Raw genomic sequence first — 17,264 nt, forward strand, 5'->3', positions numbered from 1 at the left:
TGGGTCTGTAAGTCACTTTCAGGAAAAGAGAATCCTAATGCAGAATGGAGACATGGGAAGAAAAATTTGCAAGATGAACCCCCTCTGAATTGTGACTTCCTTGCATCACGGTTGCTGCAGGGCACCAAGAAGAGGTAAAAACACCAAAGGATGAATCTCTTTATCACTCCCGCACCCCAGACCTCAGCTTCTTATTGAAGATAAATTACATGAGCACGTAACATGATGTGGAGGTGGGCCTTCATTTCCCATTCTTTGTTTTTTTCATGTTTATTTATTTTGAGAGAGAGCACGCAAGAAGGGAAGGGGCAGAGGTGGGGGGAGAGGGAGAATCCCAAGCAGGCTCCGCGCTGCCAGCTCAGAGCCCAACGCAGGGCTCGAACCCACAAATCGTGAGATTATGACATGAGCCGAAACCAAGAGTCGGACAGTCAAGCGACTGAGTCACCCAGGTGCCCCTCCCATATTCTGAACACTGTTGTTCTATCCAGTACCAGGGCACTGCCTTCCCAGAGGAGTTTCTCAATGTGTGGCCTGTGCAGCTGGCATCAGAACCTGCTGGGGAGCCTTGTTAAACATGCAGATTCCCCACCCTGCCTCTAGAGATTCTCATTCGGCCACCTGGAGGGGGCCTGGGAACGTGCCTCTCTGACAAGCTCCTAAGGGACACTGATGCTCACCAAGGCTGAGAACAGTGGGGTCTCCAAGGCCTGGACCTGTATGACATCAGGGGATATCTACAGTTAGATAAGGGGCACATCTAGGGTGGTGGCCTTGACCGTGTACATCCAGAGGCATAAGTAATGTCTCTTCCATCACATGCTCCTCTACCCTGCAAGATTCTTTCGGCTGGTCTAGAAATTAAGTTGACATTAATAGAAGAAAAAAAAAGTTCAATAACATGCATACTGCCTGTATACGTGAGAGAGACCCACTCCCCACAATGATCTAAGGTATCACTTTATTTTTTTTTAATTTTTTTAACGTTTATTTATTTTTGAGACAGAGAGAGACAGAACATGAATGGGGGAGGGTCAGAGAGAGAGGGAGACACAGAATTGGAAGCAGGCTCCAGGCTCTGAGCTGTCAGCACAGAGCCCGACGCGGGGCTTGAACTCACGGACCGTGAGATCATGACCTGAGCCGAAGTCGGACGCTTAACCGACCAAGCCACCCAGGCGCCCCTAAGGTATCACTTTAAATACCATCTCCAGCTAAAGACAAAAGAAGGTGTTGGGGATGAGCCTCTCATTTATGAGAGGCTCCTGGGGAAAGCACAGGAAGCAAGAGTAGATTTAAGTCCATGCTGTCTCTATTGATAACAGTTTCTGGAGATTTATTTATCCATCCCCCTCTTTCTGCTTTGTAACAGAGAGAGACATCCCTACAAAAGGGTGTTTCCCTTATATGTATGAATATCTCTTACAAAAGGGTAAATTCTCAGTTTTCAGAGCATCTCTCATGTCTGCAGCTTCTTAAAAATAACCAGCTGAAAATAATCAGTGCGCCAAAGAGGCATATCTTGGGGTGGCAAGATTTGCTCCCCTATACCTTCCTCAGTGTTCACACTCATCCACTGTGATTTTAGGTGCTCCAGCAATATTCCTGTCAAAAGTGTGTTCCATATAGGCCCCCTGTTCAAGATAAACAATTTCACTATAAAAGACTAATTCTGGTTAAATAAATCATTGTGTTTTTTAAGCTTTTCCCTTTAATATGTAAGTATGTACAGGAAAAGTTGTGAACTCAAGCTTCAGAACCATCTTCCCCCTCTGCTTACAGCTGTGTGACCGTGGGTCACTAGCTTGCCCTCTCTGTGCCTCCATTTCCTTTTCCGTAAAATGGGTATCATAATAACACCCACCTTTAGGACTCAGGAGGAGATCTGATAAAATGGTGCAGGTTGGCCCCTCACACGCTGCCTGAGACTTAAATGAGCTCAGTGACTATTAGCAGTGAGTGAGTTTTCTCAGAAAACCCAGGATCCACACCACCTCCACCTCTGGGGTTTACTGGCAAATGATGTCATTCCCAGTGAAATACCACATCCATTCATTCAATAAATAGCAGCTGAGAACCTACTGTGTGCTAAGCTGTCCTCTGGACAAGGGAGATGCAGCTGAGAACAAACAAGGACCCTGTTCCCATCATTTGTTTAAGAAATATCCATGAAGTACCTACTTTGCTCCAAGGACTGTGCCAAGTGCCAGGGGAAAGCAGTGGAAAGCAGACATAGTCTCTGTCCTGAGAGATGAAAGTCAAGGTAGGAGAGACATTAAGAAATCGGGGGCGCCTGTTTGGCTCAGTAGGAACATGCAACTTTTTTTTTTTTAATTTACATCCAAATTAGTTTGCATATAGTGCAGCAACGATTTCAGGAGTAGATTCCTTAATGCCCCTTACCCATTTAGCCCATCCCCCCTCCCACAGCCCCTCCAGTAACCCTCTGTTTGTTCTCTATATTTATGAGTCTCTAGTGTATTGTCCCCCTCCCTGTTTTGATATTATTTTTGTTTCCCTTTCCTTATGTTCATTTGTTTTGACTTTTAAAGTCCTCATATGAGTGAAGTCATGTATTTGTCTTTCTCTGACTAATTTCACTTAGCATAATAGCCTCCAGTTCCATCCACATGGTTGCAAATGGCAAGATTTCATTCTTTTTGATTGCTGAGTAATACTCCATTGTATATATATACCACATCTTCTTTATCCATTTATCCATCAGTGGGCATTTGGGCTCTTTCCGTACTTTGGCTATTGTTGATAGTGCTGCTGTAAACATTGGGGTGCATGTGTCCCTTCGATACAGCACACCTGTATCCCTTGGATAACTACCTAATAGTGCAATTGCTGGGCCGTAGGGTAGTTCTATTTTTAGTTTTTTGAGGAACCTCCACACTGTTTTCCAGAATGGCTGCACCAGCTTGCATTCCTACCAGCAGTGCAAAAGAGATCCTCTTTCTGTGCATCCTCGCCAACATCTGTTGTTGCCTGAGTTGTTAACGTTAGCCATTCTGACAGGTGTGAGGTGGTATCTCATTGTGGTTTTGATTTGTATTTCCTTGATGATGAGTGATGTGGAGCATTTTTTCATGTGTCAGTTGGCCATCTGGATGTCTTTGGAGAAGTGTCTATCCATGTCTTATGCACATTTCTTCACTGGATTATTTGTTTTTGGGTGTTGCTTTTGATAAGTTCTTTATAGATTTTGGATACTAACCCTTTATGTGATATGTCATTTGCAAATATCTTCTCCCATTCTGTCGGTTGCCTTTTAGTTTTGCTGATTGTTTCCTTTGCGGAGCATGCAACTCTTGATCTCAGGGTTTTGAGTTTGAGCTCCATGTTAGTTGCAGAGATTACTTAAAAATAAAACTTGGAAGAAAAGAAAGAAAAGAAACAGTTATAATCAATCAGATTGCACTTGTGGTAGGAAAGACAGGGTGCACTGCTTAGACATGGTATTCTTTCCTTCAATCGATAAGCTGACAGTAATGCATAAGCATTGTTCATGCTCTGGATGAAAGAAACACAAGATACTTGCTATATTCCATGTCCTGCCAGAGCTTAGAGCTCTCAGTCAGAGACTGCTGAATGCATGAAAAAAATAAGCAGCAACAGAAGAGGCATCTTCGGGAAATGTGTGCTCAAAAGCTGAAAGAAGTGGATAAACTCACAGGCAGCATGTGGACGGAGGACAGAGGAAGAGGTCCAATCCCCAACCCCCATTCATTCAGCGTCTAGCTTCAAACCCTCTCATGCTATTTGCAGTCACTCCCTGCTCCCAGCCACAACTACAGGCAACCACTAATCTGCTTTCTGTCCTTCCAGATTCGCCTTTTCCAGACACTGAAAACAAGTGGAACCACACAACAGAACTTTTGGGGGTGATGAAAACGTCCTAAAATTGGACTAAGATATGCTATCTCTGCAACATCTACTGAAAATCATTGACACGTACACTTTAAAACAGTTAAATTTTATGGTATGTAAATTATACCTCAATAAAACCATTATATAAAAAAAACAAAAAACAAAAACACACAAAAAACCCCCTAGATCTTCCAGTAGCTTCCTGTTTCCACTTAGGCTGAAATCCAAATGAATTTCCCTGGAGCCCTGCAGGATCTGGCGTTGGCCTGACCCTTCCTCCTCTACCCTCCCCGACCAAGCTCCAGCCCATCTCCGGGCTCTATAGTGCCCTCTGCCTGTGAGGCTCTGGCCCTGCATCTCCCACAGCTGTCCCTTTTTTCTGGTCCCTTATTACTCAGTCTACAATGGGTTTTGAGAGGCCTTCCCTGCCACCTCCCCCTAAGACATGGTTCTTTCTCCATCCTGCTTCTTCCCACCACACTTGGGTTGTTTACTGTGTGTCTCCACGAGGGCAGGGCCAAGCTGTCTGTTTCATCAGCCTCTAGCACAGAGGAGGCACTCAATCTGTTGAATACACAAATGACTATACAGCCAGATGAGGATGTTGAGAAGAGACGAAGGTATTCCTAAGGAAGGATAAATATGAGCAGAGGAGACAGCCCTGAGTTAGTTAGCTGGTGTGGCTGGAACTGTGGGTTCGGGCTTGTTGAAAGATAAACTGAGGTATATTAAAAATGTTAAGGGTTTATTTGAGCAAAAATCAATTCAAATCCAGCAGTACCAAATTGAAGTGGAGAGGAGCCAGGGGAAAGACCTCAACAAAGAAAGCGAGAAAATAAAGACAGGAAATTGGTTGCCTATAGTTTAATGCCTAGTTGACTGTTAGTTAAAGCTGTTTGTAAATGGCCATTCTTAGCATTTTGGTTTCATAACCTTGAGGCATTTACAGTCTTGGGTTCTCGTTTGCTTCTGTAAGCAGTGTTAAAGAAAAAGAGGTGCACCTGGCTGGCTCAGTCGTGTAGCGCGCAACTCTTGATCTCAGGATCCTCAGTTCGAGGCTCACGTTGTATGGAGAGAGGAAAAGAAGAACGAGAGAAAGAGAGAGAAAGAGAGAAACAGAGAAACAGAGAGATAGAGGGAGAGGAAGGAAGGAAGGAAGGAAAGAAGGAAGGAAGGAGGGAGGGAAGAAGGGAGGCAATGCCATACAGGGCCACAGATCTTACTTACTGGCCCAAGACTTTTCCTGAAGGAAGGAAGGAAGGAAGGAAGGAAGGAAGCAAGGAAGGAAGGAAGGAAGAAAGAAAGAAAGAAAGAAAGAAAGAAAGAAAGAAAGAAAGAAAGAAAGAGACAACGGGCCCCAAATAGAGTCACATATGCCAAGCCCCACATCAGCAAACCAAGACTTAATACCTAACTTAACTGCAGTTTCAGCCTCTTCCAGGAATGAAAGTTTTAACTCCAGTCTGGAGTAACCTGGTCAGCACTAGTGAAATCATCTACAAGATAGGCCCCTGCCCTTCCCCCAAAGGAAGGTGAAGTTGCCAGAAACAATCTTTCTTTGTCTCACTCCCTGTCTGCTTATAAACGCCTTTCATTTCGTACGGCTCTTTGGAGCTCCTTTCTATTTGCTAGATGGAATGCTGCTTAGTTCATGAGTCGTTGAATAAAGTCAATTTGATCTTTAAATTTACTCAGCTGAATTTTGTTTTTTAACAGCAGCCTTTGCATAAAGCCACATCAATCCGATGGCCTCCTTGTTTAATTAATGTCATAGGCTTCTCAGCAAATGGAGAATTTCAATAGCACATATGTGCTTAGATATTATGTGCATATTATGTGTTTGTTAAAGGAGTGACAAAGCTGGGAGGAGACCAAAGGTCAGAACTCACTAGAGACTGCTTGCACCCACATCGCCCAGTTGACCTAGAGAAAAGAAGACTTCCTGGGGCAAGGAAGCTGGTGGCAGGTCTGGGTTTGTTTGCTAATGATTTTTGACTCCTAGATGTAAAGATAAGAAAGACATAATCCCTTCCCATCAATATATTTGCATCAAGCTGGATCATTTAACCCCAGAAAGGAAGTCATTTTGAATGTGGTTAACTGACTTGAACTAACTTGTTCCCCCACAAGCCTCAGAGCCACTCTTGGGGGTTCATGTGAGGGCTTTGACTGTATCAGTTCCAAAATTAAAGTGTCAGCAGAGCTATTCTCCCTCTGACTTCTTGACGGAAGAATCTGTTTCTCCCTCCTAGCTTCTGGTAGTTACCAGAAATCTTTGGTGCTCTTTGGCTTGTCGTTGTATTGGCAGTCTCTGCCTCTTTCTTCACATGGCTTTCTTTCCTCTGTGCATGCCTCTCTCTGTGTGTCTTCTCACAAGGACACCAGTCAGGCTGGATCTAGGGCCCACCCAATTCCACTATGACTTCATCTTCATGAATTACATCTGCAAAGATCCTATTTCCAAAGGTCACATTCTGAAGTTCTGGGAAAGATGTCAATTTGGGGGAACACTATCGAATCCAGTACACTGACCCTAACTGGCCTTAGGGGACAGTGGTTCAAAGAGGGGTCTGAGTTCAGGCACTAACAACGCTGACTGTGAACCAAAACAGGCTGGTGGCTGGTGGCTGGTATGGCCCTGAATACCTGTGCACCAAAGGCTAACTCAACTCGTACTGTCTCCAAGGTGGCCTATACGTTGCACTGGCACCAAAAGGCAACCTACCTCTGGCCACTGCCCTGGACCAGAAGCCCAAACAGAAGTATTCCCTCAAAGGAAGTTTGAAGTAAAGTAACTGGCCAGTTTCGTGGACTTCTGACCTGTGCAGGTACAGAGGGCCTGCACAAGGATGGGTCCCATGCTTGCATTCACACTCTGCTGTCTCCATCTTAAAATTCTTAATTTTTAGGGGCACCTGGATGGCTCAGTTGGTTGAATGTCTGCCTCTTGGTTTCGGTTCAGGTCACGATCTCACAGTCGTGAGACTGAACCCCTCATCAGGCTCAGCTCAGAGCCTGCTTGGGATTCTCTCTCTCTCTCCCTCTCTGCCCTTCCCCTGCTCGTGCTTGCTCTCTCTCTCTCTCTCTCAAAGTAAATAAAAAAAAGAAATTCCTTAAAAAAATTTTTTTTAATGTTTGTTTATTCTTGAGAGGGGGGAGGGACAGAGAGGGACACAGAATCTGAAGCACACTCCAGGCTCTGAGCTGTCAGCACAGAGCTCTAAGCTGGCAGAACTTACCAGCTGAGCTCTGAGATCATCACCTGAAGTCGGAGGCTTAACCGACTGAGCCACCCAGGCGCCCCCGAAAAAAGAAAAATTCTTAATTTTTAAATAAAGATCCCTGCTGATTACGTTCTCAATGCAACTTGTCTGTCCTCTTCCAAAATGTGAAGGTCATAGAACACCGAGGCTGAGAAACTGTTCCAGAATCAGGGAGACTAAACAGACATGACAACTAAATGCAACTCCTGTATTAGACCCTGGATGTGGGGGAAATAAGGACATCATACAGAAAATTGTTAAAACTTGAATGTGAACTGTGGATTGGTTCACAAACTATCAGTATGTAATGTCTTAATTTTACTCGGCCTGTGATTATGTAAGAAGATGTCCTTGTTGGGGCGCCTGGGTGGCTCAGTCGGTTAAACGTCCGACTTCGGCTCAGGTCACGATCTCGATCTCCCGGTCCGTGAGTTCGAGCACCGCGTCGGGCTCTGGGCTGATAGCTCAGAGCCTGGAGCCTGCTTTCAATTCTGTGTTTCCCTCTCTCTCTGCCCCTCCCCCGTTCATGCTCTGTCTCTCTCTGTCTCAAAAATAAATAAAACGTTAAAAAAAAAAAAAAAAAAGAAGATGTCCTTGTTAGTAAAAGATGTCTGCAACTTGGTTGCAAACGTTCGGGGGCGGGGGCGGTAAGTATACGAATAAAGTTGAAATGATAAACCAAATGAGACGAAAGTTAACAATTGGTAAAGATAAGTAGAAGGCATATGGGAGTTCTTTACATTACTCTTACAACCTCCGGTATCTTTGAAATTACATAAACACGAATTTTCCCACCACCACGAGTGCCACGCCTCTTCTGAAAAAAACCAAACCAAAACAAAAAAACACAGTAAGTGATAGGACCCGATCTCGCGATATCCAAAGGACCCTAAATTATTCTGTCCCGCCTGAAAGCGGCCACCAAAAGTCTTGAGTCACGTGGGGTGGTCCCACGTGATTGGAGGCCCCGGGTCCAACATGGCGGCCTCCATGGGTCGCTGGCTTGTCTTCCTCTTTGCGCTGCTCGGCTTCCTCCGGGAGGCGACCAGCAGCCTCGACTCGGGGTGAGTACAGCTCCCGAGGGTTGAGCCTGGTTCGGGAGTACTCCGCCCCTGAGCCCTCCGAGCTCACGGCCGCCGTGTCCCCACAGGGCCTCCCGCGACGATGACTTGCTGCTGCCCTACTCCCACGCGCGCGCGCGCTTCGCCCGGGACTGCACGAGGGTGCGCGCCGGCAGCCGCGAGCACGAGAGCTGGCCACCTACCCCGGCGACCCCCAGCCCCCGCGGTCCGGCGGTGCGCACCTTCGTTTCACACTTCTCGGACCGCGCGGTGGCTGGCCATCTGACGCGGGCAGCGGAGCCCCTGCGTACCTTCTCGGTGCTGGAGCCCGGTGGGTCTGGCGGCTGCGCTTCGAGGCGCCGCGCCACCGTGGAGGAGACGGCGAGGGCGGCTGGCTGCAGCGTCGCCCAGAACGGCGGTTTCTTCCGCATGGACACGGGCGAGTGCCTGGGGAACGTGGTGAGCGACGGGCGCCCGGTGAGCAGCGCCGGGGGGCTGCAGAACGCGCAGTTCGGGATCCGGCGCGACGGGACCCTGGTCACCGGGTGAGAAAGCAGGGGACCTGAGATTTGGGTTGTGGCCACGGTGGTGTGTTCAGGTCATTTACCAAAGTTGAGCCTCCGTGTCCATTCTGCAGAATGGGAATAGGCACTTTAATTGCAGGGTTCGTCAGTAGGCATCGGGTGGTATTTTGGCCAGAGTGATGGCCTAGGAAATTAAGGACTATAGGATGAACTTGAGATCTGCTGAGAATGGTTGTTTATATTAGATGAAGTGTTAACTGGGATAGGTAGACTATTTACAAGGGGTGCACTAAGGACCAGGATGGTTCCTGGGAAACCAGGAAGAATCAACCAGCCAAGCCGAGGAGGGAAGGGTAGTGGGACCCCTACTAACCGTAGCTGTCCCTGCTGGTGAGTGAATCTCTTGCCTTCTCTGTGTCCAGGTACCTGTCTGAAGAGGAGGTGCTGGACACTAAGAACCCATTTGTGCAACTGCTGAGTGGGGTCGTGTGGCTGATCCGCAATGGAAGTGTCTACATCAACGAGAGCCAGGCGGCCGAGTGTGATGAGACACAGGAGACAGGTTTGGGGTCAGACAGGTTGTGGCACAGCCCTGTTGAGAACCAGGACCACTGAGCTGGAGCAGGAGTCTGTTCTTAAGTCTTTGAGCAAGTACTATTCTAGGTACAGGGAATCCGTGGTGATTATGACAAAATAAGGTCTCTGCTCTTGGGCATACTTAAGAAAGGAAATAGATACTTTTCTATTGAAAGGAAGTGGTAAGTGCTTCTTTTTTACAGAAATTAAGATGAAAGGAAGTGGTAAGTGCTTTCTTTCTATTGAAAGGAAGATGAAAGGAAGTGATAAGTGCTGAGGAAGAAAAGTAAAGTTGGGGGAAAGGGGACAGGTAGAGGAAAGGAGCTCTGAATCAGAATCCTGATTTCCTGCGCATGAGGCCCAAATGTGTGTTTTAACAAGCCCCCTGGGTGATTCTGATGGGGTCTCCAATTTGAGAAGCACCAAGGTGTGGAATAATGGGGTGTGAAAGGATGCTATGGCCCTGATGTGGAGATGAGCTGTTTTAGACTGAGCAGTCAGGGCAGGCTTCACTGAGGAGATGCCCTAGATTGGAAATAGCAAACCATGGGAAGAGCTGAGGGGAAGCACAGTCCAGCCAGAGGGAACAGAAGGTGCAGAAGCCCTAAAGTAGAAAGTGGCTGCAGGGTGGTGAGAAGGGAGCCCCCAGAGATGAGGTGGAACAAGTAGGCCAGGGCCTTGGATTTTTGTGCTGGGGACAGTGGAAACCATTAGAGGGTTTTCCACTGGAAGCTGGAAGCTGATGTCACTTAATTTTCACCTGAGAAGAGCCCTCTGGCTACTATGTGGAGACTGAGTGGGATGGGGCAGATAGGAGGCAGGAAGCTGCGATCTAAGTGAAATGTTGGAGAGTGGCATTAGACTGGCAGAAACTACAGGCAGAGTCCCGGAGGCTTCCCACAGGGTGAGGTCATCAGCCAGGCTTCTTCTCTTGTAGGTTCTTTTAGCAAATTTGTGAATGTGATGTCAGCCAGAACGGCAGTGGGACATGACCGGAAGGGGCAGCTGGTGTTCTTCCACGCAGATGGGCAGACAGAGCAGCGGGGGTGAGTGCCGGAAACTGGGAATGCCAGGCCTGGGCTGAGTCCGGCTTTGAGGGACTTCAGCCCACCAACAACTCCCCTTCTGACTCCCAGCTGTTCCCTGGGGATGTTCACATCCATCTGTCCCCTGCCTTCCCACACGAAAAGAGTCCCTACGTCTGCCCCAGTTCTGAGAACTCCTCATCCTCCACACTCTTCCTCTCCATCCCCCCAACTTAGGCCTCCTCTCTCCTGCGCTCCAGATGGGGTAATAGGAAGTAATTACAAAGTTAGCAGGGAGAAGACATCTGTTCCAGTCTCAGCTCTGCTGTCCACTAGCTCTGTGGCCACAGACAAGTCGCTCAGCCTCTCTGAGCCACAGTTTCTTTCTCTGTGAAGAGAGTGTATTAGTTTGTTATTTGCTGAGTAACACACAGACACAAACAGCCCCCATTTGTTAGATCACAGTTCTGTAGGTCAGAAGTCTGGAGGGCTCAACTGGGTTCTGTGTTTGAGGTATCCCATGGACAAAATCAAGCTGTTTTCCAGGCAGGGCTCTCATCTGGAGCTTCAGGGAAAGAATCCTCTTCCCAGCTCATTTGAGGGGTTGGAAGAATGCACTTCCTTGTGGTTGTAGGACAGAAGTCTGTATTTCTTCACTGGTTGTTGGCCAGGGGACCTTCAGCTCCTTCAGGCTGCCCACATTCCTTCCCATGCATGTACCCTCCCCGTCTTCACGCCAGCAAAGATGTGTCCCGTCCCTTTGCCCCCTTTGTATTTCCAAAACCTCTCACTTCACCTTCTGCCACCAGCCAGGGAAAGGTGTGCTTTTAAGACTCTTGTGATCCCATTGGGCCCACCCATAATCCAGGGCAGTGTCCCTACTTGCAGACAGCTGAGCCGTATAAGATAACACAGTCGTGGCAGTGATTTCCCATTATATTCACAGCTCCCAGGGATTAAGAGAGGCCATTATTGGGGGGAGCCCACTTAGAAATTTGTCTGCCATAGCAAGTGTGATACTGTTCACCATGGAAAGTAAGACCAGTTAAACTGGAAACGCTGGTGGACATGGTCAGCATTAATGCTCTTATGCTGCAGCATTAACCTGTGGGAGATGGCAGAGTTTTTGCTGAAACAGGATGTGGTCAACGCCATCAACCTCGATGGAGGGGGCTCCGCTACCTTCGTGCTCAATGGGACCTTGGCCAGTTACCCATCAGATCACTGGTAAGCATGCCAGGGCCCCCTTCTTGAGGTTTTAAGTCCAAGCCTGTCCCCAGCTGTCTCATTCAGCAAATATTGAGCACCTACTATGTGCCAGGCCCTGAGAATTCAGCAGTGAGCAGGAAGAGCCAAGATCCCCGCTTCTCGCTGCTTACAAGAAGAGTGTTGAATCATACATAGTGTATGAGTACTATCCACACCAGTGAAAGGGGGTTGATAGATCAGGAAAGATCTCTCTGAGCCTAATGGAACTTGAGTTGAGATCTGAAGGTTGGGGAGGTGGCAAGGCTGGGCTGGGAGATCCTTCTGGACAGAGAGAACAGCATGTGTAAAGGCCCTGGGGTTGGAAGAGATTGTCAGGGTGGGATGAACCTATAAGCAGCTGGAGAAGGAGCAGTGGAGAGAGAGAGGCATCCCCCAGGGGCTACAGTAGGGGGTAGAGGGGTTAGCTGGGGCTCACCAGCACCATGGCCTCTCTTCACACACGATGTCCCCCTGCAGCCAGGACAACATGTGGCGCTGTCCGCGCCGCGTGTCTACTGTGGTGTGTTTGCACGAGCCCCGCTGCCAGCCGCCTGACTGCAGCGGCCATGGGACCTGTGTGGAGGGGCGCTGCCAGTGCACGGGGCACTTCTGGCAGGGCGCTGCCTGCAACAAGCTGGACTGTGGCCCCTCCAACTGCAGCCAGCACGGGCTTTGCACAGAGAGTGAGTGGGGTCTCTGGGGAGGCAGCTGTGACCGGGGCTCCCAGCTCTCACTGCCTTGGCCCTGCCTGATCCCTCACCTGGCCTTCTTGGTCTTGTCTTGGCAGCTGGCTGCCGCTGTGAAGCTGGATGGACGGGGTCCAACTGCAGTGAAGGTAAAAGCCAGCAGGCCAGCTGCCTCCCCGGCCCTGGACACATGGGGAGAGGGCAAGCGTGGCAGCTGCTTTTATCCCGCTCCCTATGTCTTCCTCTCACCTGACTAAATCATCGTGTTGATGTTCTGCAGCAGCCACAACAAATTCCACAAACTGCATGGCCGAGAACAACAGAAATTCATTCTCTCACAGTTCAGGAGGCCACAACTGCAAAACTCATGGTGTCTGCAGGGCCGGCACTCCCTCCAAAAGGTCTAGGGGAGGCTCCTTCCTGCCCCTTCCAGCTCCTGGTGGCTCCAGGCGTTCTTTGGCTTGAGGCCACGTTACTCCAGTCTCTGCCTCTTCACACGGCCTTCTCCCTGTGTCTGTCCATTTCCTTACGTGGATCCCAGGTCATTGGATTTAGGGCCCGCCCTAAATCCAGGATGCTGTCATCTCTTAAAGATTATAACTTAATTACATCTGCAAACACTCTGGTTCCAAATAAGGTCATATTCACAGGTTCTGAGAATTAGGACATATCTTTTGGGGGACACAGTTCAACCCACTGCAACCATCCACAGTTTGAAATCTTTCAGGGCTTCCTTTTGAGTAAGTGGAAGAAATGAGCTCCTCAGCCTGAACTGCCAGGGTGCTCCAGAGCCTCCTCTACTCACTGACCCAGCTCTGCTCTGCGAACCCCCAGCTTAAGTGCCCTGCCCTCGGGGGCTTGCCCATCCCACCCCCTCCCAGGGTCTGCTGCTGCGCTTGGTCCCGTCCCTCCTGCACTTGTCCTCACTTGTACTTCCATATCTGCTTTGCGGCTCACTGGCCACCTGCCCATCTAGACGAGAGTCTCCATGAGTGCATAGCCTCAGGGCCTGCCTGGAAGTAGAACTGTCCGTAACTTTCTGTTGGAAGAATACGTGAGCCTACGGGGCCCTGGGTGTGACGGAGATCTGTCTACAGTCTTGGCCCCCAGCCTAGCAAAGGCAGGGCTGGACTTTGAAAAGACTCCCCCCTTCCCCCCTCCAGCCTGCAGCAATGGCTCCTTCGGGGAGGACTGCGCCATGAGGTGCCAGTGTCAGAATGGAGCTGCCTGTGACCCAGTTGGGGGGACATGCACCTGCCCTCCTGGCTTCACTGGACATACCTGTGAGCAGGGTAAGCTAGATGGGCCCCATGCCACCCAGGGGTACCTCCAGGGCCTAGCCTGGGGGGGCCTGGGGAGCACTTGTGCTTCAGCCCAGTTCTGCGCACACCTGGGGCCCATCCTGTCAGTGCAGAGAGAGGCCTTGCCACCGAGGCGTCCTCCACTTGTACCTCCTCTCCGCAGAGTGTCCCCTCGGCTGGCACGGGCCAGGCTGCCAGAGGCGTTGCGAATGTGAGCACCAGTGTCCGTGTGACCCCCAGACCGGCAGCTGTAGCCTGGCCCAGGCGCCAGCCCTTAACAGCATCCTCTCCCAAGGTGCGGCTCCTCCCAGATCCCGGGGGGGGGGGGGGGAGCAGGAGGGGGCATACCCCTCCCCTTCCAGCCTCTCAGCCTCTCCCTGGTGTCTTACAGTGAAGCAGTGTTTCCGGGCATCCGAGGCCACCCTGAGGACAGGAGAACTCTCCCTTCTCACCGGGTAGGAGATTAGGTGGGACTTGGGGCGGGGATGGAAGAAATCCCCCCTCCCTCCACCTGTGAGGTATGGCCTTTGCTCAGGGACGAGGCAGGGCTAGGAGGTGGCCGCTGGGCACCCAGATGACATTTCTCCACTGTGAGCACAGAGGGCGTCACAGCTGATGCTCACAGCCACTGAAGTGGTCCTCAGAAATGATGAGAAGGACCCCAGTCATCATCCCAGTTGGAGTTGAGTGGGGCAGGGCATGGGGTTCCTTTCCCTGGCGGTGAGACTCATGACCTATTTTCTCAGCTCCTGGTACACAAGTGCCAAGCCTGAGGAATTCACATACTTCCTCAGGCACTTCCGGGTGCTCCTTGTGGCGGGCTTTATGTCTGTTTTCTAGTGAGGTGGGTCTCAAACTTGACCTCTGGGAGGGTGCGTTAAAAGAGATTGCTGGATTCTATCTCTGGAGTTTCTGCTTCAGTAAGCCTAGGGAGCCTGAGAATCTGCATTCCCAGTGCTATCCCAGGTGATGCTATGCTGCTGGTATGGGGACCCTGCTTTGAGAACTTCCCAAAAGTAGTTCTCACCTCATGGTCCAACCCTGGGTGCCGGCCCAGCCCCACCCGCGTTGGAGGTGGGAATCAAGTGTGGGTATGAATGAAAATCTCCTGGCATTGTCCTTTGGGTCAGTCTCATCAATAATGCAGGTCCCAGGTCCCTCCTGGAGGTCCTGACCTGGTGAGTCTGGGGTGAGGCTCTGAAAGGCCAGAGCCACACCTGAAAAAAAACAAAAAACAAAAAACATAGAAATGTGCTTTGAAAATGCACCCAGAGCAGGGACAGGGGCCCCGGGAGCACCCTGGCCTCAGTCTTAAGTTCGGGCTCCTCAGTTGTGAGACTGAGCTCTTCCTCCCCAGTGCAGACATAGAACTCATTGGCAGCTGTCGGGGAAGGAAGGGGAGCCATGGGGGGCTAACGACCATGCCCCCCAGCAATCTGCGTGTGTCTCTTTTTGTGTTGAGGGCTTTGGCCACAGATTCACGTGAAGGAATGCAAGGATCATTGGAAGCCCTCGCCAGCTCCACAGGAGGGAGGCAGGGGTGCTGTTCTCCACACTCTGTCTGCTTTGAGGTGTCTGGAACGGAGACCCGCCTTTGTGGTCCACATCATCATTAGATCCCCAACTGTATTTTATTTGGCCTGCATAATTTTAAAAAATTTAAGATTTATTACAATATCTGAAAATCAGTAACATTGATATTAAAAAATTGTTTTCATGGTTTCTCTTGAAATACCAGGGGATGTGGCAGTGCTGGCCTGCATTCCACATGGTGACTGTCACTGCTGTTCCTGGAGCATGGGTTTGGAATGTGCCCCTGGCCCTACCAGGCCCATTTTGCTCCTGGACAGTCCCCTGGAGGTCCCTGACTTTGTTCCTCCCTTCTGGTGGAGGAGAGGGAGGGAAACCCCTGCAGCACTCCTCAACAACCGCCTGTTCTGGCTTTCTCTTCTGCACCCAGGACCACCTGGCTGGCCCTCACCTTGGTCCTAGTTTTCCTTCTGCTGATCAGCACGGTGGTGAACGTGTCCTTGCTCCTTGGTTCAAGAGCAGAGCGGAGCCGGCATCTGGATGGGGCCTATGTTTACCACCCACTGCAGGAGATGAATGGGGAGCTCCTGGCCGGGGAGAAGGAACAGCAGGGTGATGCCCACAACCCCTTCAAGGACTGAAGCCTCCAGCTTCCCGTCACAGCCTGCTCTGAAGGCTCATTTTGTTACAGTCTGACTTCCACAAGGGACGTTTCAGGACCGCTGACCATCTGGGTGATCTCAGCCCTGGTGCCAAGCCAAGCTTCTGATAGCACCTGTGCCTCAGCCCCTCATCTGGCCCTGGGCTCTCACCTGGTCACCTGCTGTGACCCATGCAACCCTAGCAATACAGTGCTCCCTGGAGAGAGACTGCTCCTTCCCTGCCTGCCTGTGTCTGCTGCCTGTGAGGGCTGCTCTGCTGCCCAAGAGCCTCCGGCCTCCTGAAGCAGGAGCTGTTAGCGATGGAACTCGCCGTGACCGCACCATGTCTGAGTGGCAGGGTCCAGCCAGCCCCCCTGGGCAGGGGTGGATTAAAGAGACGATGGCTACGTCACGGGATCCTTTTCCACAGACCTCATCATGGAATTTGCCAATTAGAATTCTGTTTCCTATCATAGGAAGCTCCTTGGAGGGGACAGGGGATGAAATCATGTTTACAAGCTTTCTATTTTGGCGTCCAGCTGCCAAGACAGTTTTTCTACCACTTGAATAAATTGATGTAATTAAAGGATCCCCGGGGTGGCGTCTGAATCCTGAATTGTAGACTTCTGGTTGTTCCTAGGTCTTAACATGTAGGGTTACTTCACTTGATTCATGGGTCATAAAAAGGCAGCCCAAGGTACTTCGAGCTCCCTGATCTATTTGTTTAATTCAGGGCTTCTCACTTTATGGTGCACACAAGTCACCTGGAGATACTGTTCAGGGTGGGATACGGGAGTCTAAATCTCTAACGAGCTCCCAGGTGAGGACGAGGTCTTGGGTGTCTGGACTACACTTTGAAAGGAAAAGGTTTAGTCCACTGTGATTTAATAGTTACCAGCTTTTAAAAATCAAGAGATTAACAACTTAAGATTTCTGATTTCTTTTTATTTTTAATATGTTTATTTAGTTTTGAGAGAGAGAGCATGCAAGCAAGTGAGGGGCAGACAGAGGGAGACACAGAATCCGAAACAGCCTCCAGGCTGTCAGCACATAGCCCAACACAGGGCTGGAACCCACGAACCTCAAGCTCATGACCTGAGTCGAAGTTGGATGCTTAACCGACTGACCCACCCAGGTGTTCCTGGATTCTTTTTAAAAGAGGGCAAGGCAGCAGCCCCTGCTGAAGCCTTTCCAGGGCAACATCTTGCCAGAGCTGAGAATCCACAGTTGAGAATCCATCTGGGCCTGCCTTCTCCAGCTCACCACCACCTTAGCGGCCTGTGACCTGCCAGCCCTGTGAGTATCTGAGTTTGTAACCTGTGGCCCCAGAGGGTTTCCAGGAAGTGCCTGGCAGCCCCCCCCCCCGACCCCCTCCCCCCAGATATACATTACACTGTGTTTAGCAGATATTTTGGGGGTGGGGGATGTGCTCTCAGCAGATCCTCAAGTAGACTCATGCACATTAGGAACTGAATATGTCTCCCCAAGAATCCTGTATTGAAGCCCTAACATCCCCCCGCCCCTGCCACCCATGTG

At 50.0% G+C, this 17,264-nt stretch overlaps 1 protein-coding gene across 2 annotated transcripts; it reads left to right on the forward strand.

Annotated features, from left to right (window-relative positions):
• The first annotated feature begins 8,102 nt into the window (after positions 1 to 8,102).
• NAGPA (N-acetylglucosamine-1-phosphodiester alpha-N-acetylglucosaminidase) lies at positions 8,103 to 16,311 on the forward strand. 2 transcript variants are annotated; one of them, XM_042922168.1, is made up of 11 exons: positions 8,103 to 8,200; positions 8,287 to 8,742; positions 9,144 to 9,283; positions 10,235 to 10,343; positions 11,421 to 11,549; positions 12,048 to 12,253; positions 12,358 to 12,405; positions 13,420 to 13,548; positions 13,721 to 13,852; positions 13,949 to 14,012; positions 15,518 to 16,311. In XM_042922168.1, exons 1-11 carry the CDS (start codon positions 8,115 to 8,117, stop codon positions 15,726 to 15,728), a joined length of 1,710 nt encoding a protein of 569 aa, XP_042778102.1. In that variant the 5' UTR covers positions 8,103 to 8,114; the 3' UTR covers positions 15,729 to 16,311. The 2 variants fall into 2 exon arrangements, with proteins under 2 accessions (XP_042778102.1, XP_042778103.1); XM_042922169.1 differs by having other exon boundaries at positions 13,949 to 14,024; positions 15,518 to 15,594.
• The last annotated feature ends 953 nt before the right edge of the window (positions 16,312 to 17,264 follow it).

This window comes from Panthera leo, chromosome E3 (assembly GCF_018350215.1).
Source record: "Panthera leo isolate Ple1 chromosome E3, P.leo_Ple1_pat1.1, whole genome shotgun sequence".
NCBI lineage: Eukaryota > Metazoa > Chordata > Mammalia > Carnivora > Felidae > Panthera > Panthera leo.